We start from the raw sequence: 27,557 nt of genomic DNA, 5'->3' as shown, positions 1-27,557 counted from the left end.
GGATCACATTGAAGGAATCCAGGCAAAGTGTAATAAATATATTAAATGTTTATATCCTCTTATAAACAGAAATTCTAAGCTCTGTCTAAAAAACAAATTGTTAATTTATAAACAAATTTTCAGACCAGCCATGCTTTATGCGGTACCAATTTGGTCAAGCTGTTGTTCCACCAGGAAGAAAACGCTTCAAAGGATTCAGAATAAAATTCTGAAAATGATTTTGAAGCGTCCTCCCTGGTTTAGTACAAATGAGTTACACAGACTCACAAATATAGAACCATTAGATGTAATGTCACATAATATTATAAGCAAATTCCGACAAAAATCGATGCAATCTTCAATTGAATCGATTCGCTCTCTGTATTAGTTAGTAAGTTAGTATATAAGTTCCTTTTCCCCATTACACAATACAAGTAGGTTTAGAATTTTCCCTACACAAAAATCTCAGAATTGCGGAAGCAAATGATGTCTTCATGGTAATAACCAAATCATATATATATAACAGGGCTGAAAAGTCACCACTTGTGGCTGAACACCCAATTTAAATCTTAATAATTTAATTTTAACTCATATTCCAATAAATAGTTATTTAAAAAAAAAAAAAAAAGTCATTTGAACTAAACCCATTATTATTATATTGTTACTAGTTGATTTCAGATACCTAAGTTCCCACTTCCTGGTTCCGGAAGAACAGGTAATTTTGGCCAAAAGCTTCAAAACGAAGCTCAGAGAATTCAGAAACAATTTCAACAAACTCACCTTCAAATGAAAAGTTTTAAGGTTAAGGAGGCTGTCGAATTTTTCCGACCTCCGGTTCCGGAATTACGGGAGTATTACATCTTTCAACATGCAAAAATAAATATAATAGAGTTTATGAAGCAGTTTTGACGTAGGACTACGTCTTTGTTTTCTATGCGAGGTAGAGTGCCTAAAACCAGAATGACGACAGCTGTTCGTTTGGAATGACAGCTTCGTTTCAAATGACCGATCAAATAAAACGTAAAGCTAACGAAACTGCCAACATTTCGAATTGAATGTTTTGAATTGTTGCCAACATTACGGATGAGATATCGTCACTCTGGTTTCAGGAACTCTAATGTAAGGGTGTGAATTTAAAATACGGAAAATGAACCCTGGTGGTCAGGTTTTGAGCATCAACCAACTTCAAACTGATTTTCGATATCAGCGAACCTGTTGTTTGGCAATATTTCTACGCATCAATTCGAGTAGATAAAACTGCATATTATAGAAAATTTGTGATCGCAACTTCAATCAGTAAAAAACATTGTCTAATTTTTCCTGTTTTTCAAGCCATCAGTTTCGTATACATAAGCTAATGGTCTTCATAAGATGCGTTCTGTGCGTTCTCATTTAAGAAAAATGCTCACACAACACTAAAATCTGTATCGAATCAATGTGCACTATCTGCGGTTTGATACTGCCGTAGAGAAGCATGTTATGCGCGTCAGCGACTGGACCATGTATGGATTTGTTTTGTGCGCCGATCGCTTCGCACGAGAGATTTTTTCAACGAAATTCTGCTGTTCCTTCGCATTAAAAAAAATTCGTGATGGCTTCGACAATTATTTCAATCCCAACAAACAAACAATCCAATTCTAAAATATCATTTTTAAAAATTGGCAAGGCCAGGTGTTTATATGGAACACAAGAAAACTTCCGCCTTAATATTCAAAACAAATGTTTGTAGTGATTTTGAACGTCAACAGTTCGAACAACCCAATAGGACTTTTTGGATTAGCAATGTAACAACCCAATAGCTCTCTGGTTTAGGAGTAGTAGCTACCAGTGCAAGGTTATTGTCCTTGATCTTGATTTAAAGTGTTGTTTTCGTTTGTTGTAGAATTGACAGAAAAATTACTGATTTATGTAGGTTAAAAGCGATTTACTAGAACATCTTGGAATACGAGGATTAGCCTTGCGTAATCGAATAAGTTTTACATGCACGCCATCCCGGATATCAGGAAAAAACCACAAGTTTTGGTAAATTGTATCTTGAATACATCCTTCGTGTTCAGGTGCATTTATTAGTATGGTTTTCATCATCGACCTTTTGTTCATTAATGGGTATTATCGTCTTGACATTCGACTGCGTCGGATGAGATACGAGTGCAAACTGATGCTTGGCGAGACTTGGCGATTGTAATTGCGGAATTATCAAACCACTACCGTAAACTGTTAACCAAGTGGATCTAACGAATGATTCGATAATGTTTTGTGCTTGTTTTCTTTTAGTTGAAATTCTGGATTTTCGGATTTCAAACACCAACTCAAATTTTCAACTAACTATTAGGTTTCTCTGTTTTGGATATTTTCCACAAAAACGAATGAAGAAAACTCGAACCAGTCGTGCTTATCCACAAAAAAAAATTGTTAAGAAATAAAATGATCAGGTTGACTTGAATTATGAGCGCCCTCCGGAACACTACACAATCCAACGAGCCCACCAGGAATTACCTTCTAAAAATATGTTTTGACAGCATACGAAGTTATTGTCTGCCTATAAATAAACTAAAAGCTTTGATTATTTCAAAGTTTCAAAAACTTGTGCACTTGTACCTCAATCCATTCGACGGACCCTTCAAGATTTTTTTCGTTTGGTTTATAAAAAGACACTTACTGAAAATTTGACAGTTAGTTTTCACGACAATCAGTATTTAGAGAAATTCGGTTATTGGAAGATTTTTTTTTAAATAACTATTAATTGGAATATGAGTTAAAATTAAATTACTAAGATTTAAATTGGGTGTTCATATAAATATATATATATATATATATATATATATATATATATATATATATATATATATATATATATATATATATATATATATATATATATATATATATATATATATATATATATATATATATATATATATATATATATATATATATATATATGATTTGGTTATTACCATGAGGACATTATTTGCTTCCGCAGTTCTGAGATTTTTGTGTAGGGAAAATTCTAAACCTACTTGTATTGTATTGGGGAAAAGGAACTTATATACTAACTTACTAACTAATACAGAGAGCGAATCGATTCAATTGAAGATTGCATTGGTTATTGGAAGATAATTTTCCTATACAGACAATATGGTTTTTTTACCGTACTCAGCGACTATTCAGATTTATCGTATTAATTGTATATCTATTTACAGAACTCTGTAATGAAAACTTGCGTAAAACTGATCGTTCGGTAAAAATTTGCATAATTTTACAATTTTCGTAAAATAAAATTCATGTAATGTCGATTATTTCTATTGATTACCGAAAATTTTCGTCAAAAAAATTACCGAGCAATGGAATCAAATCTTAATGTGTAAATTGCACTGGATGACCGGAAAGAGAAATTGCGTGAGCTTACTTGTTGGGCAAGATTCTGCAGATGATTAAGTTATCCGGTCGCTGGATCCCGCATATACTTATTTAGGACTGAAAAGACGAACGCAAGTGCACTTCGAGTACATGTTTGGCTGGATTCATCATTATACGCCAGGGAACAAAATGATTACCGGACAATGGACTAAAGTCGTACTACGAAGCGTACACAGATAAAAATATTTTGTGAATTTACATCTATTTTCATGCACATATTTGGAGCACGTAATTAAACATAAAATTACTTTACAATTCTGTACGTTTCAATACAATTTAATCGCAAAATAAGCGTTAATTGAAAGATACAGTTATATTCATTGAAAATTCAATGCAATTCAATTTAGTTTTTCATCCATGAAGGTTTTCAATCAAAATTTCGATTCAACCCGTGTCTATTCCATGTTACTATTGATCTACATCTCGTGTAAATTTCATTATTTCTTTCTGTGTAACGAGTGCTTGGAAGGGTGGACCTATGGATCGGAAAGATCGTGATTCTGGATTTCTGGGTTTGACATAGTATACTTTCGGAGGATTACGTCAATGCAAGTATTAGCGTGCATTAATGAGACGATTAAAGACCGAAATCGCTATGAAAGGGCCTTTCATGAAGCACGTAAGCGTTGTTACTGTGGTTGAAATCAACGGGTTAGGGTTTCAAATAATTGCCCTTCCTCCTTGGTCATCTGATGTGGCCTCCTCGAAACATTGTACCCAAACCTCAAGTCATCTCTGAGAAATCGATGTGAGTTTTGTTTTGTAATTTAAGACCGCTACTTCCGGAACCTGATACCGAAAGCAGCATAGCCAAAGTTTGGATGACCTACAAATTTAGAAGATGTTATCAATTCTCCAAGAATCGAAGTAAGGGAGCTGTCTCCGACCACATCTCAAAATCTATCACAAGTCTTGTGGATTTTTGTGCACTAGAAATGGAAAAAAATCCACAAGACTTGTTGTTTTTGTGCTCTCTCTTCCCCCTCTCTTGTCTATGAAGTGTATCGATAACATGTAAATAATACTCGATGCAAAAACATCCCCTCTCTTCCAAAAAAAAATCCCTATACCTCTTCAACCACCCCCAAATCCTTACCCCAATCTGATACAAACCCGGTGAACTACCATAATTAGGTTGAAACCGGGAATAAGTTAACGATATAAATCAAATCAAATGGACATTCAGAAGGTCTTAGACATGTGCGACTGACATGGCATGACAGTAGTAAACGTTAAGAAATGTAATGCAGTATCGAACATGTAAAAAGCGTATCGAAAATTATGTACGTAAGTAATCTTTAGTAACATTATTTTTTATCTGAGGGTCCCTCTCGAAACGAAATCCTGGGTGCGAGTCTGGATTTATGAGACTATTGACAGGTATATTTTTTTTCAATTTGGATATGAACCTAATTTATGGGGTAACGGTTCCGTCATTCATCTCAGCTCCAGTAGTCATCTCATATACGAAAACCGTTAGTTAGAGTAAGATCTGGTGTCTCTGTTCGATAGATTGACTTCAAGGGTAAGATGAAAATAGGAGCATTCACTTCGAGCTTTCGCGTCGCCATAACAGTAGTATTGAAAAAAAAATTCGAACAATTAAACAAATTTCCGACTTTAACACAACTCGTTGGTAATCGAGTAATCGGCAAAATCATATAGCGAATCTACTAATGAGATGACTATTGATACAACAGCCCTAACATTGTTCAGTATCAAATTATAGAAATTCACTCTAGAAGACATCAGTTCTTCATTATAAAGGTGATTGTATTCGAATAGTGGAATTTAAATTTCTGCATTCTCTTTTCTAATGTGATATTTCCAGTTCCAGTTTATAGAAGTTCTTCAATCCATAAACTAATAAAAATTAAATCGCTAGACTCGCTACACATCCTGCCTCGGGACGTGGGGTGCTAATATCACGGGTTTGTAATTGCTATTTGATTAGTAGCGGTGAACTAGAGCAATCGCTGGACTCGACTTATCATACCTCCATTCACCGTTCCCCTTCGCACAAACAGCTGGAAATGCCTAGACGACAACGATTCCACTGCATGGAAGTATTTACGCGTTCTGTGGAATTCGACCATTTGATTGAGGCTCGTCAACAATGTTAATAACCGACAAGTTTTGCCTGTTTGTCATCTTGGCCTTTGTTTCGACTGGTCGTCGGAACTGCAGCCGGCCCCGTGCGGTGATTATTAAATTTCCCTTCCGAGGATGATTACCCACTTCGGCTCGGCTCTGCTCCGGTCCTTGTCGGCCTGTGTTGCGGTTGGACGAGAATTTCTGTGGTCACTCGCCGTTTGGAACAGTCTCTGTCGACCGTGTAGCATTCATTCACACCTCGCACTTCATAACAGTCTACTGAGGACCAAGGCGGTTTTTAGCCTCAGCGGTGTGGATAGTTCCGACACACAGAACCCAGCATCATCAGCATCGGCGACAGCAGCAACAACACCAGCATTAGTATCGATACTCGGGGGTGGTGAATCATATCTTCCGATGGGTTTGGGCTCGCCTCGATCAGTCGTCGGGTAAATCCAATAGCAGCAGCAAGATCAGCTGCTGCAGCAGCGAGGTTCGTTTGGAATTAAAAATTACGCAAACTATAGTCTTATATATGCGAATTGGTTACGATTTGTCATCACTAGTCAATCATCACTCCACTAGGTAGGTTGTGTTTACCTAAACGGGTAGTTTTATGTGCACAGGTGTTAGGTGTGTGTTACCGAAAAACCATGTTCAAAGGATTCATCAAATTTAACGGATACGCTGTGGCGATTAGTTGCATAAACTATGCTGTCACACGGATACTAGAAACAAACGTCGAGGGAAGTGTGCTACAGCAGCTTCCTTGTGAGTATTACAGTTTACTTCGGTTCACATTTTGTATCAATCACTAACAAATTGTGTTTCAATTTAAGGGATGAACAAACTACTAGCAACGAATTCTCGACCTGAATCGGTCATCTACATCGGTTTCCTGGTAGCCAGTATAATCTTATTAATGGGAATCTTTTGGGTAAGTGTTACTAAACAAAATATGAAGCTAAATAAATTCGCTCTTTTTTACTATAGGAATGCAAAGCCCTAATGATACCGTTTATCATCTCGTACATCGTAGTCCTGTACGAGGAAACCAACGGAACTTTCCTGATGAGCCATTTGTGGCAGGTTGCGTACACATTTTATGCTGCAGTCAGTTTACTGCTGCTGTTGATGCTGGGGATTTGTGCGTGTTGTCGAACTGACGCGGGAAACAACAATCGCAAGCCGAATCAGAAAGGATGCTTGGAGTACTTCTGCTGCTGTTTGCGGTGTTACCGGACTCCTCAGAAGATCAAGCCGGACATATCGCGACAGTGTTCCTGCGAAACGCTCAACATCAGGGTGGCGGAACCTCACGAAAAACACTACCACCGGGTGATATTTGTGTGATTGGCGGAAGGAACCAGAGCCCGCAGTGCCAAACCGTGCTTCCTTAGGTGCAGACGACCAAAGAGAGGGTCGCCTTAGTTTGACTTCTCGAATCGAGTAGCAACCGAAAACTTGTGATTTTAGACGAAATACGAGTTACCATTAGGATAAGAATACTCCTTCTCTAGTGAAATTACGGATTAGGGAAACAACGAAACGATAAGAGTAACAATTTCGTAGGAACTCGTATCTAGGATACTCAATCGTATAGTGTAATTAGATCGTAAGTGTTACCACCGACTGAAATAGCAAAGTTTTAGGACGGAAGTGCATTTCTGAGCACAGCCGAAGTGAACTAATAGGAAAACGAAGTGATTCATCAGTAAATGCCGATCGGTGGACAAAGTGGACAACAATTTATGAAAGTAACTTTCCAAGCTCAAGTCAGCCCCGTGACCACTGATCGATGACTCATTCTCAGTGGGGATCACATTTTACGCCCTGGAAAAGGGAGTTTCGTAGGAATACCCTTAGTGTAGAAGTAAAATGTTATTATTTTTTTCTGAAAATGGGTTACTGAGAAAAAGTGTTACAATAAAGTTATGAAATAAAGTCTTCTAGGTTTTTGAATTTCCACTGATTTTAAATAACACTTAATTTTGTGTGATTAAACGGCAAACAATTTCCAATTCGTGGTGAGATGCTTTTATTTACGAACGAAACAGAAGGAATACACAATTTTTTGTGAACAGTGGAACTGCCTGAAACCTTCTCCTTCGGGTTCTGGAGCCATTTGTAGTCATACATTACAAAACGTCCTAACACATGGATCAATAAGTCCCGAGACTAAAGCAAAGATGGCGCTCGTAGTAAACCAGTAACCACGTCTTTCTAGAGTACTAACCTTTGCTTGAAACGGATCAAAATTTTAAGTCGATCCGACCAGAAACAGCTGAGTTATCGAGGTTGGAGTAAAGTCGTTTTGTAGTTTGTTTAAAAAATGGAAAAAAAACCGAGTTTCGTGTTTTGATAAAACATTGTTTTTTTAATGGGTATAATCACCGTGCAAGCGAAACAATGGATTGAAAAATGTTATCCGGACTCTTGTTCATCAAAAGCAACGATTTGTCGGTGGTTCGCCGAGTTTAAACGTGGTCGTACCGACACAAATGACGCGGAACGCTCGGGTAGACCTGTAGAAGCCGTTACACCGGAAAATGTGAGTGAAGTGACAAAAATTATAATCAAAGATCGTAAAGTGAGGCTCCGTGAAATTGCTGAGATGACACAGATATCATATGGAAGTGTATTTACTATCCTTCATGAAAAATTGAGCATGAAAAAGGTTTTTTCCAAGTGGGTGCCGCGATTGCTTTCGACAATGACCATGCACCCTGCCACAAGTCGATGAAAACAATGGCGAAATTGATCGAATTGGGCTTTGATCTGCTTCCCCACCCCCCATACTCGCCAGATTTAGCCCCCAGTGACTACTGGCTCATTGCTGATCTTAAAAAAATGCTCCAGGGAATAAGATTTGGCTCAAATGAGGAGGTCATCGCTGAAACTGAAGCTTATTTTGAAGCGAAAGATAATTTTTTTTATAAACATGGTATTGAAAAATTGGAAATACGTTGGAACCGTTGTATCACCCTAAAAGGTGATTATGTTGATGAATAAAAAAAAATTTTGCAAAAAAAATGTTGTTTCCATTGTTAGTCTCGGGACTTATTGATCCATGTGTTAAGTGCAAATGACAGTTTCTCTTTGTTTATAAACATAAACAAAGAGAATCTTTATTTGCACTTAAGACGCTTTTTACGGTTCTATTGGCAATCCTTCCTTTAAACTCTTAACATAAAATAATCCCGAAACTATCAATTTATTATCTGCAATGAGGAAATTTTTCGAAAATACAGGAATATGCCTCAATAGAACAAACCTAAAAAAACAAGTAGACGCAATGTTTACACTATTTATGTAACGACTTTTAGGATATTGGTGCAGTTTTCTTTCTGATGGCTAGAACGAAAAACGAATGACGACTGATGACTAAGGAGTGTATCGAAAAGTTGTTAGCAACATTGATTATTGAATAAAAAAGCGAAAAAAAAACATATTTTGACATCAGTTTTCGATATATTGTAGAAAAATTACATTTTTATGCATTTCGCATATTATATTGAAGAAAATCCTAGTTTCTGTGAAACGCTCGCACTTTGGATTTGCCATTTGTCATCAAATTCTGCACAGTTACTTTTGTGACTTTCCTGGTGGCAGCTGTCCAGTTTTTTTTAACTCCTGCATGTTTTGGGATACTGTACCTTCCTTCCGAAAGTGCCGCTTGACAATTGCCCAATACCTTTCAATTGGCCGAAGATCCGGGCAGTTCGGTAGATTGATGTCCTTTTCCACGAATTGTACATTATTTTTTGACAACCACTGTAGAACGGAATTGGCGTAGTGGGCTGAAGTCAAATCCAACCAGAATAGAGGAGGAGCCTTATACTTTCTGTACAGTGGCAGCATTTTCTTCTTCAAACATTCTTCCTCGTACACCTTGACGTTAATTGTGCCCTTCGTGAAGAAAATCGACGACCCCAACCCACAGGTACAAATTGCTTGCCAGACCAACACCTTCTGCCCAATCTTTTCCATCGCCACCGTGGTGTCAGCGTCGACCAGGTCGTGGTACACCGATTTCGTATAATATTGCGATCCGGGCAGCGCTCGAGAGTCTTCTTTGGCGTAGGTTTCGTCGTCGATCAGGATGCATCCGTCTTTATTCGGTAGAATCTGGTTATACAGTTTTCGCGCTTGTTTTGGCCTGAACTTGCTGTACCAGGGACTTTTTCGGCACCTTCTGCTTGGCCAAATCCCGCGTCGACGTCGATGGGTTTTTCCTGATGTACTCAACCACTTTTAAGTCCCGGCCGGGCTAGCTGGGACCCGTTTTCCTACCGGATCGGGGCAAATCCTTCATGGAAAGGGTCTTATCGAACTTCTCGATATTCTCGAATTTTCTTCCGCGTTTCCGGATCAATTCGACTCATCATTGAAACGATGAACCGTACCGAAACCAATCGATTGCGCATGTCACTGCTGCAAAAATTTAAGCCATTTCAGAGTAATAACTGTTTGAATGTTGCTAACTACTTATCGATACACTTCTTAGTCGCCGCAGAATGTGAACATTTAGGAGTTTTTTGGTTTGTACATAAAGGTTCAGAGATCTCTCAACCGAATTTCTTCAACTAAAACTTTAATTTTAGTTAAGGCCTTGTTGTCCCATAGCGTGCTATTAAATTTCATCTGGATTCGACTTCCGGTTCAAGAGTTACGGGGTAAAATATGCAAAATGAACTAAAAACGTGCACTCGATTTTCTAAGAAACCGCTCATCCAATCTTCACAATCTTAGGTTCAAATTCAAGGTCTTACAACCCCATATTATACTAACAAATTAATTTTTTTGATGCACGTTTAGTTAATGGAACGACTGTTTCAATGTAAAGTGTCACTATTTTAGCCTGAAGGAGCGTACTTCTCAAAATAGCTGAGTGAAATTTCATCCGGATCGGAGAACTAAATTCCAAATTACGTCTATTGACAGCGCGCACATGAACATGATGTAACTTTTTTTGTTTTTTTTTCAATTATAGAGGTTTTAAACTTAAGGTTATTCGCCTCTTCAGAGCAGAAAAGCTTTCTAACCCTATGTGCGGGCTTGGGAATCGAACCCAGGTGGGCGGCGTGAAAGGCATCGACTAATCCATCACGCTATATCAGTTCCCATTAGGTGATTTAATTTTCAAATGCGATTATCTCGAAATAGAGTATTTTTTTGAAAAATGCTGTTGTGGAGAACGTGATATTTCAAAAACTTTTTAACTAATTTTTTTGCCATGTTTTTTTTAGAGAACTTTTTTTTAAGAAACCGAGTAGTTCAAGTGTGCCACAATACATTTTGCTTTAATATTTTTTACTGTTTTCATTTCAATCAATCAGTTCTCTTTGAACAGTGATCATCTCAAGCATCTGCAATAAATCGCATTTATGGGGAGGAACCTCCGTCAGTATTTGTGCAATTAATTTGATTTTTTTCTTCGACCCGTTTTTTGTCTGTTTTTCGTTTTTTCAAATAATGTTCATTAAAACTCTTACACCATTGACGAACTCAATTAACTCTATTCTCTTAACACTGTATATAGGCTAGTCAATTCGATTAATTGAACGAATCGATTGGTAGTAAAACAAGTTGCGAAAAAATATCGATGGCATCTTCCCCTCTAGGAATTACTAGTCGAGAGGATCTTTTTACGAGAAGACTACCGTTAATTCCGTGTTTTTTTTAGCGTGTTCAGATGAAACAAAGAGGACGCCTTTTCAGTACCGAAGAAACCTACAACTGTACTCTTTACATGATAGGTTGTAGAAACAAATGATTACGTAAGAATTTTGCAGTTTCAGTATAAATTATAAAAACAATAAACAGCATAAAAACAATACTAAAACTAAATTCTAATCAGTATTCTTAATATTTAATATTCTTTGGGAGGGGGGGGGGGGTGTAGAATCTAAATGATAGAAAAATCATCATTTTTGCGAATTTTTTCAGAACTTTCGTTCAGCAAAATAAATTCAAATGTTTTGTATGATAGAATGCATCATTCGAACAACATTTTGTAATTTTTTCGTGGAATAGTATTGAGAAATAAGTCGGTGAAGAGGTATTTTCGAGAACGCTTCTTAAAAATCATGATTTGCGGTGTCCACTATATCTCAGCGCAGACTAATCAGAAGTGAACAAATCAAAGCAGCATAGATAGAATAGATGTTTCTCTAGACCCCAACGTTTCTGTTTGATTTTTTTTAATTTTTTTTTCAATTTTTGGTGGTAGGTTAAAGTGAAAACTACGATTTTTCACAAAAAAAATCCGCCATTTTGTAGCTGTAAAACCTCCCCAAAGTAACAAACAACGAAAAGGAAAACGTTGGGGTCTGAGTTTTTATACGTAGAAAGTTTGTGCAAAGTTTGAAAAAAAATCGGTGCAGTAGTTTTTGAATGACGATGGACACGGACTTTCAAAACCTCCTTTCGAGAAAAACGCGTTTAAAGTTTTTTGTCAATAAAATCAATGGAAACAATTTATTACTCAAGGGAGCCCGTAGGGACTAACATTTTCAAAAAATCATATTTTTTATTTAATAAATTGTTATAATGAAACATTTCAAGAATGTCTTGTCAAGTTTTTAAGTCAATCGAAGCAGAAATCGTGGGCCTGTGTGCCGAGCTCTCACTTGAATATTCTTGAAATGTTTTACTTTCAGAAAATAAAAAGAAAATAATAAATGATTTTTTTAAACTTTTAGACCCTACCTGCCCCGTAAGCTTTTTCAATAGAATGGTTCATTTCTACTTTGCACCCACATTATACAACCAGTTTTATCGCAGGAAAACACTTCTCTGTTCGGCAAAATTTAAACCAACATAAACATTTCCTTTTCAAAACACCCACATCAACCTGATTCCCGGTTAGAGGAAGGACGACAGGATTGCGACTGAAGCATCACTCGGAAATTAAACAACCAAAACACATCAGCATCATTATCAATATTGAGGACCGGAATTAATTAAATTTTGCAAACCGTATGGATATGCCACTCAGTTCCCTGCCAGCCCGGAGCCAGTTGCCATACAGCCACGAGAGCTGCCTGAAACGTAACGCTTCCGAAAAAACGGGGAACAATCAGAGTCCTCAAGTTGCAGCCAAACACAGCCGAACTCCACTCGTCGATTCAAGTTTGAAACAGGATGGTTCCCATTCCAGAATCCTGGCGAACAGAGCACCAATCATCATTGATGATTAATGCAAAAACGATTGGCGATTGAAAGCCATTTGCAATTTATGGTCAATTCAGTGTTGCATTTTGTAACGCAAATTGGAAATTTTCCCTAACCCTTCTGTGACGGACGAATTAATGTGGGTGGTGAGGATGACAAACAGAGAGTTATTCAAATGATTCAATAACGATCGGTTCGCCTGACAGCAACTTGAAATTAAATAATAACATAATTGCGTTTAATCGTCGGGTTGAATAATCTAAATTGAAAATCAACTCAATAATATGTGTGGAATGGATTTACAAAATTTTTGTGCTCTCGATGATTAGCACTTCGATTGGACTGTAATCCGATTATTTATGCGTCACCAAACTAGTCAGTCGGTTCGCACAATACCAACAAAAGGGTGGCTGCTATTTCCTAAATACATGGATTCCGTTTATACGAGGCTTGGTAAAACCAACGCAATTCGTTTACAAAAGCTTTTTTTATCACTAGAATCCTAATGCAATCAACATTTATGCGTTCCATTTCGGACGTCCGGGCGATCAACTGGGGCACTACACTTCCAAGCTATCGTAAATGGGATTCCTTCAATTATCAGCTCTTAGGCGAGAATCAGCACCGAAATTATGTGATTCCCTTGCTGGATGAACATAAGATGGAGACTTTTGTTATCATGCCGCCAAATTAATGCTACGCTTTGATGTCATCGAATGACGATATCGAATTAGAAATCATGTTTTATTGACTCCGTTAATGGGTATGGTGTTGGTGGGTTGTGAGTTTCTTCGACTGAACGATATCTGTCGGTTTGTGATACTGAAGAAGTATTTATCTGGCTACAACTATATCGAAGGACTACAACTACAGCGGGGATGAAGTGTGCAGTTATGATAAGCCTACACTCTTAGAAAAAATGAAATTTACGCTTGACGTAAATTCAAGTATGCCGTAATTACTTTGGTGATGACACCATATTACATCTACTAACATGTAAACATAAATTTTGCGTCTGTATCGATGTGAGTGTCAGTTAAAAAAACTGTGAAGTTAATGATATGACTTATCTTTAAATGCTTTGTATTGTGAATGTAAGTAAATCGCGACGCTCCTTTTATGTGCATCTATAAAGATGTAACATTTTTTAAGTGTGTACTTCGATCCTGACAACTATTTATTGTTAAGTACCTTTACACACAATTTTCGGGTTGTGTTCAATAATTTAGCGGCTCTGAGTAGTTTCCTCATGGTTCAATGTAAGTTATATTTACTCAACTGTTGAGTTGTATTCACTCAATTTTAGGTTTAATTCGGCTTATTTCATTGTAGCGCGTTTTGTTGGGTGCTTTTGTTCTTTCCCGCTTGAGAGGAATTCTATCAGCCGGAACCGGGAAGAACTCCCACAGTCAAGGATGGCTTTTACGCTCACCGGAAACTCTTCACACGATTGAATAAGTGCCATCAAAGAGAGACGGATATAATCGCAACAACAAAAACCTCATTTAACATAGAATCGACACCAGTGCGAGAGCGAATTTCTCTCGATGACATTTCTGAGAATCAACGGTTAGCATGCTGCTGTGGGGATCCTCTCTGAAGCAACAAACGGTCGCTTATTCTCGTTTCGCGATCCGAGTCTATACATACAGTTGAAATTTGCGATAGAATCATTCTACTATTGCCACTTATTCTAACTATGAGCATATAACCTTTGTATAAGTTATGTCTATGAAAATGTCTGTGAATACTCCACAAAGGGGTTTTGAAATATTGCAACCTAGTATGAGAATCATCAAGTTTCTCTCTTGGGAAATTCCACACAGCAACGATCATTACCAGACTGTAAATTTTTTTAAGGGCCGTGAAATACTCAGAGTATGAAGTGGAGTAAAGAAATGTAGACAAATTCTCTCGCGGTTCATGCATTGAGAGACTCGAGTTCTTATAACATCTTCTACCGGATTGAAATTGTTGTATACAATATAGATAGCAATATAGCAGCTTCTGTCAAATTTTCGGCAATCACCAACACTGCCCGCAGTTGTCAAAACAATAATCGCAGAATTGTGTAGAAAATGACAGTCATGTCTTGCATTTCTACAGCTCTTTTGATTATCATTCATTTTTTATCAACCATTTATTATTGTGACTACACAGATGAGGATGTTTTGCGCTTAAAAGTCGTTTGACTAAACTAAAAGAAATCATTACATTGATGCATCTTTATATCTATATTCTTGTTACAACTTTTTGGGATCAACAATACTTTCATCTGTAGAGGAAAATCGAATAAATCAACAGTATCACTTTGTATATTATCCTGCACACCATACTACAGAGAAGTAAATTTACATTGTTCTAACGTTTTGTTGTGGTTCAGCACGCCAGTTGATCAGCGAGGTGGCATTATCAGTTGAAAATAAACTGCTAATGCACTGTTTCTGATGAAACGTAAAAACAATATAACATAGTCATGTGCACTCAGCACAAACCGGTTCCTCATGTTGTCCAAAATCCCCAAATGAATGAATTAACAATTATGTTTCAGAAATGCAGAACTCGCATGTGGATTCGCCAATCGGTTATTGCAGTTAGATCTTTGAAATAAGTTTACTGATTCACAAAAGAACCGATTGACTAATATTGCTCCGATATTACACAATGTTGATCTCTGAATTTGAATTTCGAAACTGAATTCTAGATCTAGAACTGAATACTGAATCTGGATTCTGCAATTACACTCTGAGTCTGGAATCCTTTTTCCTGGAACTGAATTCCAAATGAGGATTCTGGCTATGGAATTCAAATACTTTGATTTTTAGTAGCTAATAAAGTCAACGAGTTTTCTTATGGATCATCATGAAAAAATATTCAAGAGAGTAGTCTATTTGGATAAAAAAAAACATTATATGAATTTATCAATTATTTCAAATATGAGATATTTGAGAAGTACGATTGTAGTTCAACAAAACGGGCGTAAACAGCATCTTCTTTCATTTGAATTTATTTTAGGTCAATTCCAATTACAATATTAAAACAATTGAATTGAATTTTTTATTCGACGAAGGGATCCTTTCCGCGAAACGGTTTTCGATGAAAGGACTTTCGATTAAATGACCCTGACCCACCTACTTTTCAGTATACAATCAGGCGTTATGTCTTGAAATATGAAATGAGCTGCTATGGTAGAATACTCAAGTTCTTTTCCAACATTTTTTTTGCTAGATTTTTTGACATTAATATAAATAGTGAAATAGGGGATAGCAAATAAAAGATTCCTTCTACAGGTCAATTAGAATTCCATTAATATGAAGCACTAATATATCGCATTTTTTAAAAACGACACCTAAAATACTCTCTTAATAAAATACTCAATTCTCCATCAGTTTGTAAATCAATAAAGGCGAAAAATGCAGTTCGTTTTCTCATCTCATTCAAGTCAGTCGATAAAACAAAACCGCTTACGTTCGGGACAGAAGAAACCAAGTACAGTATTGTGTAGTGAACAATAGAACGACCTCGAAATGAGTTGACTAAACGAACAAAAGCTACCGCCGACACGAAAGAATACAATTGTTGTTGACTTCAGACAGTGCAAAATTCGACCTTCGATACGAGAACTTAAAGGTTTGCTTAAGGAGCAAATGCATGTTGAAATTAAACGTGTGCATTTACTTCAATGCAATAAGACGAATAATGTTTTTTACATCCAGTTTTATAAAGAGTTGGATGCAATTCAATTCACAAAAGACAATAACAATGTGCACTATGTGGAGCACGAGAACATTAAGTACAACATTCCAGTATATATGGAAGATAGTGCTATAGAAGTGCGTGTGCATGATCTTCCCTCAACCGTCACCGATTCATATATTCGCAAAACTATGTTCCAATACGGAGAGATTCTCTCTATCGAAAAAGAAAAGTGGAGGAATTTTTTCCTCGGTATTCTAACTGGCGTACGTTTATCACGCATACACTTGAAGAGGCCTATACCTTCTTATGTGACATTCGGTCAGGATACAAGAATCCCGTGCAAATCACTTGTTACCTATGACAATCAGATGACCACATGTCAATATTGCCAAAAAGCTGTTCACTACGGTAAGCCATGTGATAAACTGGACAAGGAGGCAACCACACCAAAGGACAACGGTGCTTCCTTCACACCAACTCCAAGCAACCCCAGTACACCTATGACAATCACCAACAACAGTGAAGCATCCCCTTCAACGAAACCATCCAACGTATCCCCTATAGAACAAAGTACACCAGCTGCAGTTAACAACTTACCATCCAACCAACCAGCAACTGCAAACAATGTACAACAAGACGCATCTACAGCAACTAGCAACGAAATCAACAACAATACCACCGATGCGGCAATGAATGACGAGACGAATCGCGAACAAACTGCCCCTCAATCCTCGCAGGAGGAAAATGGTAGCTCCTCTCCCTCTAGAAAAAGGGTGACAACGAGATCCAATACAAAAAAAAAAATATCTAAAAACTCAGCTGAATCGGCCATGTGAAGCTTGTACGCAAATAGGCCTGAATAAAATATCTTTTAAATAAAAAAACGTGCTTAATCCACCTATCAGTGAGACGATACCTTTTTTTATCAATCCGCATGTGTTTTTTTCATGAATATTCTTCGGTTTTCATGACATTATTTTAATGACCGTCGTTTTAAGCTGCAATTTGACATTTTAATCACTCATTACTCTATCTAAAAAGGTTACAATCGATTAAACTTTTCATGATATGTCGAAGTGAGTTCCACTTTAGAATTTACGGTAATTTAAGGTACTTCCAGAGCCGGTATTCAGGAACCAGCATAAACCAAACCGATTCGTATGGCCATATGACGAATAAATTGCAATAGTTTTGAGTCCAACTTTCAAGCTTTTCGGGATTATCATCTTCTATATCGGTTTGAATTTTAAAAATTCATCCTCCTGTAATTCCAGAATCGGAAGTCAGCATTGAATAAAATTAATTAATTTTGTGTGGGACTATAAGTTTATTTTAATTTGAATTTTTTTTTCTGAAATTCGATTTGGCTTTATTTGAGAAAACGATTGAGCTTTGAGAAACGATTCGATACTGGAGCCGGAATTCGAAAATCGGTGTAGCCGAAGTCAGACAAATTCACCTGATTAGTTTACATTTGTTTCAATATGTTTAAAAATCGGTATAGACATCTTTGAGAAATCGTAGTACGAGTTAAATTGTTGGGTGCCGTCCGAATCGAAAACTGAATACCACTAAAACTGAAATAAGTTTATTTGGTTGTCGACTATTCAAATCAGCAAATCTTAGATGATTCTTAGATATCATTTGAATCTTAGATCGGTTCAGCCATCTACGAGGAAAATAAGTTACACAATTTTAATATCGTTTCACATATCATCCTGTAGTTCCGGAACCAGAAGTCGGATCCAAACATAATTCAGGAACCTTGTTTAGGAGCATACGAATTTTCATATGAATCTGAGTTTGTAGAAAACGGTTGAGTCATCTTCGAAAATAAGGTAAAAAATTGAGTGAAATTATTTGTCACATACGCATTTGCTGATCTCGACGAACTGATTCAAATGGTATATGGGTGTTTTGTTCTTCCAGCATTTATTGCTGTAAGCAGTTTAAATCAATATAATTATGAAATTGTTCAGAATTCGGAAGTACTGCCATCTTTCCAATATGTCATATTCGAACGATTATGTTGCCAAAAACGAACCGTGCTAAAATTGGTCCGAGGCAAAATGTCATGAAAAATAATGCTGTTCACAGTCTTTTTGGTACTTAGAAACTATTGTATGTAACAGTATAAAAAATCGTGTTTTACGTTGCTCCCAAGCCTTTCTTTGCCATACAGCGCTCAGAACTTCTACTGCTGGAATATGGGGGAAAAGTCGCTTACACAAAAAGTTCGATATCTCCGTTAAAAATGGACGGATTTTAACAATCTATGGCTTGTTGGATAGCTATTACCGTACGGAATCTAAGTCTGAAAACATATTCTGTTTTCAAGGTCAATTGTGACAGATACTGTCAAAATACTGAAAATTTTGACATAAAACTTCGTATAACTCAAAAAGTAAACATCCTATCTCAAAACCATTCAATAACGTTCTGGGTGACGGGGAGACCTTTCATTTGCGACTAGTTTGATCAAAATCGGTCCAGCCATCTCTGAGATCTCGACCTCTTAATTGACAACACACATACAGACACACACACATACACACACACACACAGACATTTGCTCAGTTCGTCGAGCTGAATCGATTGGTATATGACATTCGGCCCTCCGGGCCTCGGAAAATTTTTCGAAAGTTTGAGCGAATTCTATACCTATTTTTTATATATATAAAAAAAGGTAAAAAGGCGAAAAATTTATATTCAGTAAACATTTATCAGCACCATTTATAAAACTCGAGTAGTCCTTGTTTTCCAATCTCCGTTTGGAAAAAAAGTTTGATTTCATGCGAAGATAAAATGATTGGTTGCATGATCGCTTTATCATGACAACGGTAACGGATTTTTTTTTCATGTATTTCAACGTATTCCGGTTTAGTATCAGATCAGTCATTTGTTCAGAGATACTGTCTTTCGTAAAAAAAATTGTAGAAAAGTCAAAGTGTTTGTTACTTTTGCTCAGTGACCAAATTTTACTTCCATTTCAATATTATTCCACTACAGAAACAGAATTGTAAAAATTTAAATTAAGTTACACTACATGAAATGAGAGTCCCGGGCCTCTCATAAAAAAGAAAAGAATAGTTTCGAACCGTTTATATTTTTGTTGAGAACAAGCCTCTAGATGGTGTTTGAATAACAGCTGCTCGTGTCAGACGAGTTCTAGTTTTCATCAATCTATGGAAATAGACGCAATAGCGCATTCATATATAAAAGCAACGGTGGAATTAAATGATTTGCGGTACGGATTGGTCCACCATCCCCCGTATTCTCCAGACCTGGTCCCCAGCGACTATTATCACTCGTGGGTCGTCACATGTTTTTGCCCGACACGACAGATAGTATACGGCATTTAGTGAAATATCCTTAATTCCTGAATTTCATGCGGATCCGACTTCCGGATCCGGAAATATAGGGTAAAGCGTGTTAAAAATTTTATACCATCACTGAAAATGGGGAAAAACCTTTTAAAAAATTTCTAAATCGACCTCAAATCTTTTCCAATTGATAGTTTTTATCAGTAGACGGTCAAACAAACCGATTTCGGTAATTCTTTTAAGAATCGAAGAAAATCATTTTGAAGAATACCACAGTATTATATATGATAGTATGATTGATATGAGAAAGGCATCATTACACCACTAGGTGGATTAAAACAGGTTTTTTTTCTTTGTTGGGCCCGGGAATTCTCATTCCATGTAGTATAACACAGGATGGATTAGTTCATTTGCTCCGATTGAACACGAATCAGCAGAAGAACGTTTTCCTCTAGTGAATCCCAATTAAAACAGGAAAACCGCCGACACTTTTGCGAATTTATCACTCTCCAGCACTCGCTAGTAGTAAGCTGCTCCTCCGCTCAGTAGCAGTAGTTTCACAAATTGCACCTGCTACCTTTCCCTCAGACGGCAATAAATTCGCTAAACCGTACGTCGTTCCGACAAGAAACGCTTGCCCGCTAGTAGGAATTGCTAGAATAAATGGCACTGTCTGCTACCGTAGCGATTTTCTGCAACTCGCTCCAGGCCGGAATGAATGAATGTCAAACCATAAATTTATGTTCGGATTCCAATTCGGGAACTGTTCCAATGGGTAAGTAGCGAAAACGACTCGATTCGTCTCCATCGAAAGTGCTTTTTACTGTGTTGGGCGGCAGAAAATTTATTGGTTAAATGCTCATAACTCAAGCAATCAACAATTCAGTTAAAGCGGTTCAGAAGAAAAAAGCAATTCAAGCGTTGGTAAGAACTGGATTCTTTTTTGTTTGTGAGTAAAGTTTGCGGTTGATAATTGTAATTTACTCCCAAAAACTTGAAGATAATAGTTACATATTGAAAGTGCAATTTTTCACAATTACACCGGAGATAATCGGATTCAGATGGGTAGCAGAGTAGGCTCCCGGTTTAGCTCCCTTACACAAGGTAGAGAATGGCGTCACCTCCCGGGAAGTAAATCACCTACAATAATCTCAGAGGCGCCATGATGTAATTGCATTAATTATTGATTTTGTTACGCTTTCGGGTTCTGTCGACTTCTTTTTGAAGAATGGGCCTGTCAACAACTTGGTTCCAGTAACGATAGCTTCCACAACGACGACGATGACGACAACGACGACGACAACGACTACGATAAATGTGCAGCTTCAGAAACTTGCTTCTGGCACTATTTTCCATTATGGTTGCTTGTTCCACGACTGCACTTTGCTGGTCAAGTTTCATTGGTGTTTCTCTCAGACGGAACCATTAGCGATTTACTCAACTTCAAGCAATAGGACGATGCTGACAAGATCGTCTGCGATATTTCAACCCATATCCAGAGAAAACCTCATCCACGAAGGTTACCTCGAGCCAATCACATAAATCAACGTCTGCCACTGAAACTCTGAAAAGCTTAGACGTTGAAGAGACCTTCGCTAAAGTGCGGGATCGTTGTAACTTGTTTATTTACCATTCTCCCAAGCGAAATTATGATTGGTTAGTATTCGGCCACTACTTACCTTGAACGGTAAGTTTGGCGGAGACACTCTCCCGGGAGCCGACCATGTTTTGTGCCGTGCACTGGTAGCGGCCCTCGTCGGTCGGCCGAACGTCGCTGATCAGCAGGTTTCCTCCGTCTACGATCCGAACTCGTGCCAGTTCCTTGTTGGATCGGAAGTCGTCCAGATCCAGCATGATTTCATCCTTTTTCCAGCTAATTGTGGGCTCCGGATTGCCCTTTGGGGCCCCGCATTCTAGCAGAGCAGTCTCGCCAGCCGCCACCCGGGTGTCCTTCGGTTCAACGCGGAATTCGTCGCGCAAAACTGAAAGAAAAAGAAAAGAAAGGAAAAAATGTTCTCAATTAGATGTTGATTGGGTCATATGTCACGAAAAGTGCAATTGGTATTCAGGAGAACTGGATTACAGTCAATCGATCGACCAGGAATGGGTACGACGTTGAAGGCAGGTTCAGTTTTCTCTGATTTAGTAAACATTAGATTTATTCGCCTATGGTACTGCGCACGTTGACGGATTAAGTGCCTCCCACTCTCGTCAGTCAGTTTGCATAATTGTTTTTTTACATCAGGGTATAATCTGTGACTATTGTGGGGTGGATCGAAATTAAAGGATGTATCGATAAAAATGGTACACCGAAAATTTTCTATAACTTTTTACTGCATGCTTAGCATAGCTTAGCTTAGTTGACCGCCCGTGATTGATCAGAAACCAGCTGAAATTGCATATTGAACCAAATGCATGTTACCTAGGAGTAGGAGATCATGCATGAAATGATCACTAACATAGATGACCACACCCTTGCAGGTCACTGTAGATAGGGAAAGTATGTTAGTTCATCACTTGTCACTACTAGTGACCGAGGAATTCGCTGCATCACCTCAAGTGGAAAGCAGTGGTGTTAGTGGGGAGAGGAAATGATCTGGATTTATCTTAGTAGTATCTCAAAACGAATAATAAAGGGTTATTTTGTAAGAGGTATAGCTTTTAATTGAAAAAAGTTGAGAAAATTGTTGAATTTTTATTGGAATCGATAGAACGATGAATATAATTTAATATTGGAAGATGATTTCATGCAAATGTTGGGCGCGGATCCGCTTTAGATGGCCCAAGGTCTAATTTTAGCACACTCTCTCCAACATATTGGCCAGTATTTCACGGATAAATTCTTTAATATTAGCTTCCAGTGCGTTAATCGTTGCTGGTTTATCTTTGTAGACATGAGCCTTAACATGACTTTACACGAAATAGCCCAAAGGCGATCTAGACGGCAAATTGTCGGGCCCAAAACATGAGATAAACTGTTCACCGAAGGTGGCTCTCAATTTGGTCATTGTTTCGCGTGCCGTGTGAAACGTGGCACCGTCTTGTTGAAACCACATGTCAGGCATGTCCAATTCTTCCATTTTGGGCAAAAAAAAATCTTCAATCATCACACGGTAGCACTCGCCATTCACAGTTATGCAGCCTGCGACACCTGCCGTGGTGAGATCCAGCAAATCTGCCACCCTATCCTTATAGATGTAAACTAATTAGAATGGATACTTTGCGAATTCAGCAAGCATTGTTCGTCGCAAAATTGATTAACGGAGAGATTGATGCACCTGAGTTACGTTGTGAAATGAATTTTCGGACACCGAGTAGAACACTGCGAAATGCACCTCTGCTTCAGCACAGATTCCACATGACTCTTTTCGGATATAATGAACCGATAGCCGCTCGTATTCGAACGTTCACTGCAGTCGAAGATTACTTCGAGTTTGGTGAATCGGGAGCGGGTCATATCGCCGAAAGCCATTTCGCCGAAAATCGTTTCGCCGAATGCCATTTCGCCGAAAGTCATTTCACCGAATAGGTAATTTCGCCGAAAGTCGTTTCGCTGAAAGGGTCATTTCGCCGAAAGGGTCATTTCGCCGAAAGGGTCATTTTGCCGAAAGGGTAATTTCGCCGTAAGGGTCATATCTCCTGCATGTTATGTCTCCTGTATAACTGATGTGGCGCAGCCACATAACCGAAGCCAAGATGGCTAGGCGGCACAAAGCCGCCGAGCCGACGCCAGCTGAGTCGGCCGCCGACCCACCGTCGGAAGCGGCGGCCTCTTGCATACAAACCTGTAACCGCCTCGTTTGCCCGGTCTACTCAAAGTTAGGTTACTTTGCTTTAGTTAGGTCCGAACGAGCGGTAGCGAGGTCGGACAGCACATGAACCAAAACGATGTGACGTAGCCGCATTAATTTTTTTTCATTTTCACTTAATAAACGAAAAATGCCACCTACATTTGCCTGGTAGATACAACTATGCAATTGCTTTGGTGCTTACTAGCTAATAGTAAACAAGTTTTCTTGGGAACTACTTTCTGAGATTCATGAATCAATCTTCATTCAAGAGTGCAACAATCAATCATTATTCAAGAAGTACAATGCACAGTGGTCTGGATCCACAATTTAGGGGGACAAAAACATTTGTGGCTTAGCCTTATACTTTAAAGCTATGATGTCTTCGGAACAAATGGTCAGTGGAAGATAAGCCATATTTTGAAGCATATGGTATTAGGGTGGTTCTAATTATTAGGGTGATCCAAAAATTATTTTCCGTATGTGTTGAGATAGAGGACTGCGTCCTTCGGCAAAATTGTAGGAAAACTTATATCAAGCAACTTTGTCGAAAACACTATTGTAGTATCTCTAACGGTTTTAGTGTTACAGCTATTTTAATAGATCAACTTAGGGTGTTCCTAAGAAAATCAGATTTTTTGCTCTAGCTTTCTTAATATTCACTTCTCGATTTTGGTGTCTTTGAATATCTTTTAGAGTTTGTTGAAACCAATTTTTTCATGACTAGCGCATTCAGGTAGCGTTTTCTGAACCGAAGTTATGAGTAAAACTAGTTCAAAAACAGATCATTTTTAAACTGCTATATCTAACATTGGAGCAAACGAAAAAATAATCGGTTTCTTTCATTTGATAGAAAATACTTTCGAGCATGTTTATAGAAAAAATGGCGGAGGAGATATTTTTTTAAATTTTTTTAATTGTGTTCAAACATAGGGTTTTTTCATTGAAAAATGCTCTTTCATGTAAGACATTTATTAGCTATACATATTAAAATAAGGTATTGCTGTCTTCTAGTGTGTTAAAATTGAAAATGTGTAATTCAGCTGCATAATCGGGAAGATGGAGTACACTCACGTTGGTTGTTACTCTATTCGATAATGCTATTACAGGATCAGACGTTAAAAGAAATCGTTTGAATACATCCTCTAGATTCACTAAACGATTGAAGTTCTGCGGATGGAACTGCCTATACTTGCGAATTGATTTATTTCGACTCTCTTGCGCTTCCTTACTGTACATACCAATAGGAAACAAAGCATGTTTTATAATTGCAGTCCCATGCACCAGAAGTTTATGTACGGTTGGCGACAGAGCATACCATCCATACAGCTCCACAAAACGAATTCTTGTTTGTTCCGCAAACTCCTGGAAAGCAGGTACCGAAATCTTCACATTGCTGTTTATCAACGTTAAGATTATAAAAAAACTGTTCAAGTATATTTCCATTTAACTCGATGATTTGCGCTACTGTGTTATATTCTTTGAAAAATCTGCGGGCCCAGATACCATCATTCGACTTGCCGCCTCCAAGTAATGGTTCACCAATACCAGACCCTGTCAGCGAAATCTATCTTCAGTATAGGAACGCTATCGCACGGCATCACATTCAACATATCATGTCAATTGTGTGGGTGCGCAGTGCTGCTATTTTTGCGCGCAAGAATTTGACATTTCTCTTCCCTACTTCTATGTACGAGATTCGATGCGGACTCACCTGAGGGCACCATGCTCGCAAAAAAGGATGTTGTCAATGATTTATTCTGGAAATGTGAGAGCTGGATATCTTGTTAATATGATGTCTTTGCTAATACGTAACTCTAGTTGCTCTTTTAATGCCGTTAGTATGTTTGTCTCTTGCTTTTTGACATGCTGATTTTGTCGGGACACGCGCCATGCCGGTTTCTCAATGTGCAAACAATAACTCACTTTTAGCAAAAGTTCCATAGACCGAATCATTGCGTGAAGAGGCGAAATTCCAAATTGATATTTGTTTGGATTATTCTCATTTGTTTCAGTTCTTGAAAGATTCAGAGTTTTTCCTGAGTGCTTGCATATGCACCAAGCTTGGAGTGTATGCCTGTTATGTCGTTTAACACTTTCGTATCGTTCAGGCAGAACACTAGCTTCGTTGATACAAATACTTTCCCCAGTACTGTGGGAGAAAGCTCTGCAATTTCTGCAGTTACTTTGTCCACTTCCTGCTGTTAGTTCCGTGTTTTCCTTTTGAAAGATTATTATTTTGGGCAGCAAAGGGAAACAGATGAAGCATAATTGTTGTTCCAGATTATCCAGCCTTCTTGCTCAACAATCAATCGCAAGGGAACCAAACAAATAGCAAATAATGTACAGTAAGGAAGCGCAAGAGAGTCGAAATAAATCAATTCGCAAGTATAGGCAGTTCCATCCGCAGAACTTCAATCGTTTAGTGAATCTAGAGGATGTATTCAAACGATTTCTTTTAACGTCTGATCCATTATCGAATAGAGTAACAACCAACGTGAGTGTACTCCATCTTCCCGATTATGCAGCTGAATTACACATTTTCAATTTTAACACGCTAGAAGACAGCAATACCTTATTTTAATATGTATAGCTAATAAATGTCTTACATGAAAGAGCATTTTTCAATGAAAAAACCCTATGTTTGAACACAATTAAAAAAATTTAAAAAAATATCTCCTCCGCCATTTTTTCTATAAACATGCTCGAAAGTATTTTCTATCAAATGAAAGAAACCGATTTTTTTTTCGTTTGCTCCAATGTTAGATATAGCAGTTTAAAAATGATCTGTTTTTGAACTAGTTTTACTCATAACTTCGGTTCAGAAAACGCTACCTGAATGCGCTAGTCATGAAAAAATTGGTTTCAACAAACTCTAAAAGATATTCAAAGACACCAAAATCGAGAAGTGAATATTAAGAAAGCTAGAGCAAAAAATCTGATTTTTTTAGGAACACCCTAAGTTGATCTATTAAAATAGCTGTAACACTAAAACCGTTAGAGATACTACAATAGTGTTTTCGGCAAAGTTGCTTGATATAAGTTTTCCTACAATTTTGCCGAAGGACGCAGTCCTCTATCTCAACACATACGGAAAATAATTTTTGGATCACCCTAATAATTAGAACCACCCTAATACCATATGCTTCAAAATATGGCTTATCTTCCACTGATCATTTGTTCCGAAGACATCATAGCTCTAAAGTATAAGGTTAAGCCACACATGTTTTTGTCCCCCTAAATTGTGGATCCGGACCACTGTGCAATGGTAGCACAGACTAACAGACAGGATCAGTTCCACTGCAACTATCGGGCTGATCGGACGCAAGTTCGTGTTTCTCCAGTGGTGCGGTAAATTGTTTTATTCCGCTTTCAAGGTCATTTCGTATTCTATTGTCTGAATCAGTGCGGTCGAGTGATAGTTCGAATTAATCCGTCTTCAAGGTCAATTGTGAGTTGTGTAAAGAAGCACTGTGTGGTACCGTTAGCCAGCGCCCAGCTGGGCGCTGCTGCTATATTGTTAACAAATACATTGGACAGTGTATAGTGAAAAAACGTATAAGATTCCATTGTACAGTGCAGAAAGAGACTGCAAAAAAGTGCTTTTTCCTCTAGGAGGTTTTTTGCACTTTATTGATCAGGAATATCCACCGATTGCCTAGGACCGGGCCTTGTCTGCCGTTCACGCTTTGAGAGCTAAAGCTAAGTATTTTTGCCTTTTTCTTTTTTCCCCCTGTTCTTCAATACCACTACATTTGTCCTCCAATATTTACCCGCACGGACACATTTCCGTGCCATGACAGAAGGCACAGAATTGCCTGACCTCCCTCCAGATGACAAAATGGAATCATCTTATAGCCAAATATCTCGTGTAAAAAATTATCCCGATGGACTTGCACTCCCGGCCGGACCGTATGCGGTTTACATCCGGACCAAAGCCAACGGTAAAAAATTGAATCTTCTAAGACTTTCTGAAGACCTGTCCTCGCGATACAATACCGTACAAAAAATTGAAAAAGTACGCCCGGACAAGCTTAGGGTCTTGTTAGCCAGTGCAAAACAGGCTAATGAGATCGTT

General features: G+C 38.0%; 2 protein-coding genes across 4 annotated transcripts in view; one reads left to right on the top strand and one right to left on the bottom strand.

The window, feature by feature from the left end:
- The window catches only part of LOC131438794 (roundabout homolog 2-like), a 513,725-nt gene that overhangs the window by 126,366 nt on the left and 359,802 nt on the right, over positions 1–27,557 (bottom strand). For all 3 annotated transcript variants that reach the window (XM_058609072.1, XM_058609073.1, XM_058609074.1), the window contains exon 4: positions 21,371–21,673. In XM_058609072.1, coding sequence (XP_058465055.1) covers positions 21,371–21,673 — 303 coding nt within the window. The remainder of the gene's footprint in view (positions 1–21,370; positions 21,674–27,557) is intronic.
- LOC131438795 (uncharacterized) lies at positions 5,537–8,865 on the top strand. The gene is made up of 4 exons (XM_058609075.1): positions 5,537–5,986; positions 6,060–6,264; positions 6,333–6,430; positions 6,487–8,865. The coding sequence occupies exons 2-4, from the start codon at positions 6,147–6,149 to the stop codon at positions 6,844–6,846; spliced, it is 576 nt and encodes a 191-aa protein (XP_058465058.1). The 5' UTR covers positions 5,537–5,986; positions 6,060–6,146; the 3' UTR covers positions 6,847–8,865.

Source organism: Malaya genurostris, chromosome 3, assembly GCF_030247185.1.
Source record: "Malaya genurostris strain Urasoe2022 chromosome 3, Malgen_1.1, whole genome shotgun sequence".
Taxonomy (NCBI): Eukaryota; Metazoa; Arthropoda; class Insecta; order Diptera; family Culicidae; genus Malaya; species Malaya genurostris.
This window is presented reverse-complemented; position numbering and strand designations above follow the sequence as displayed.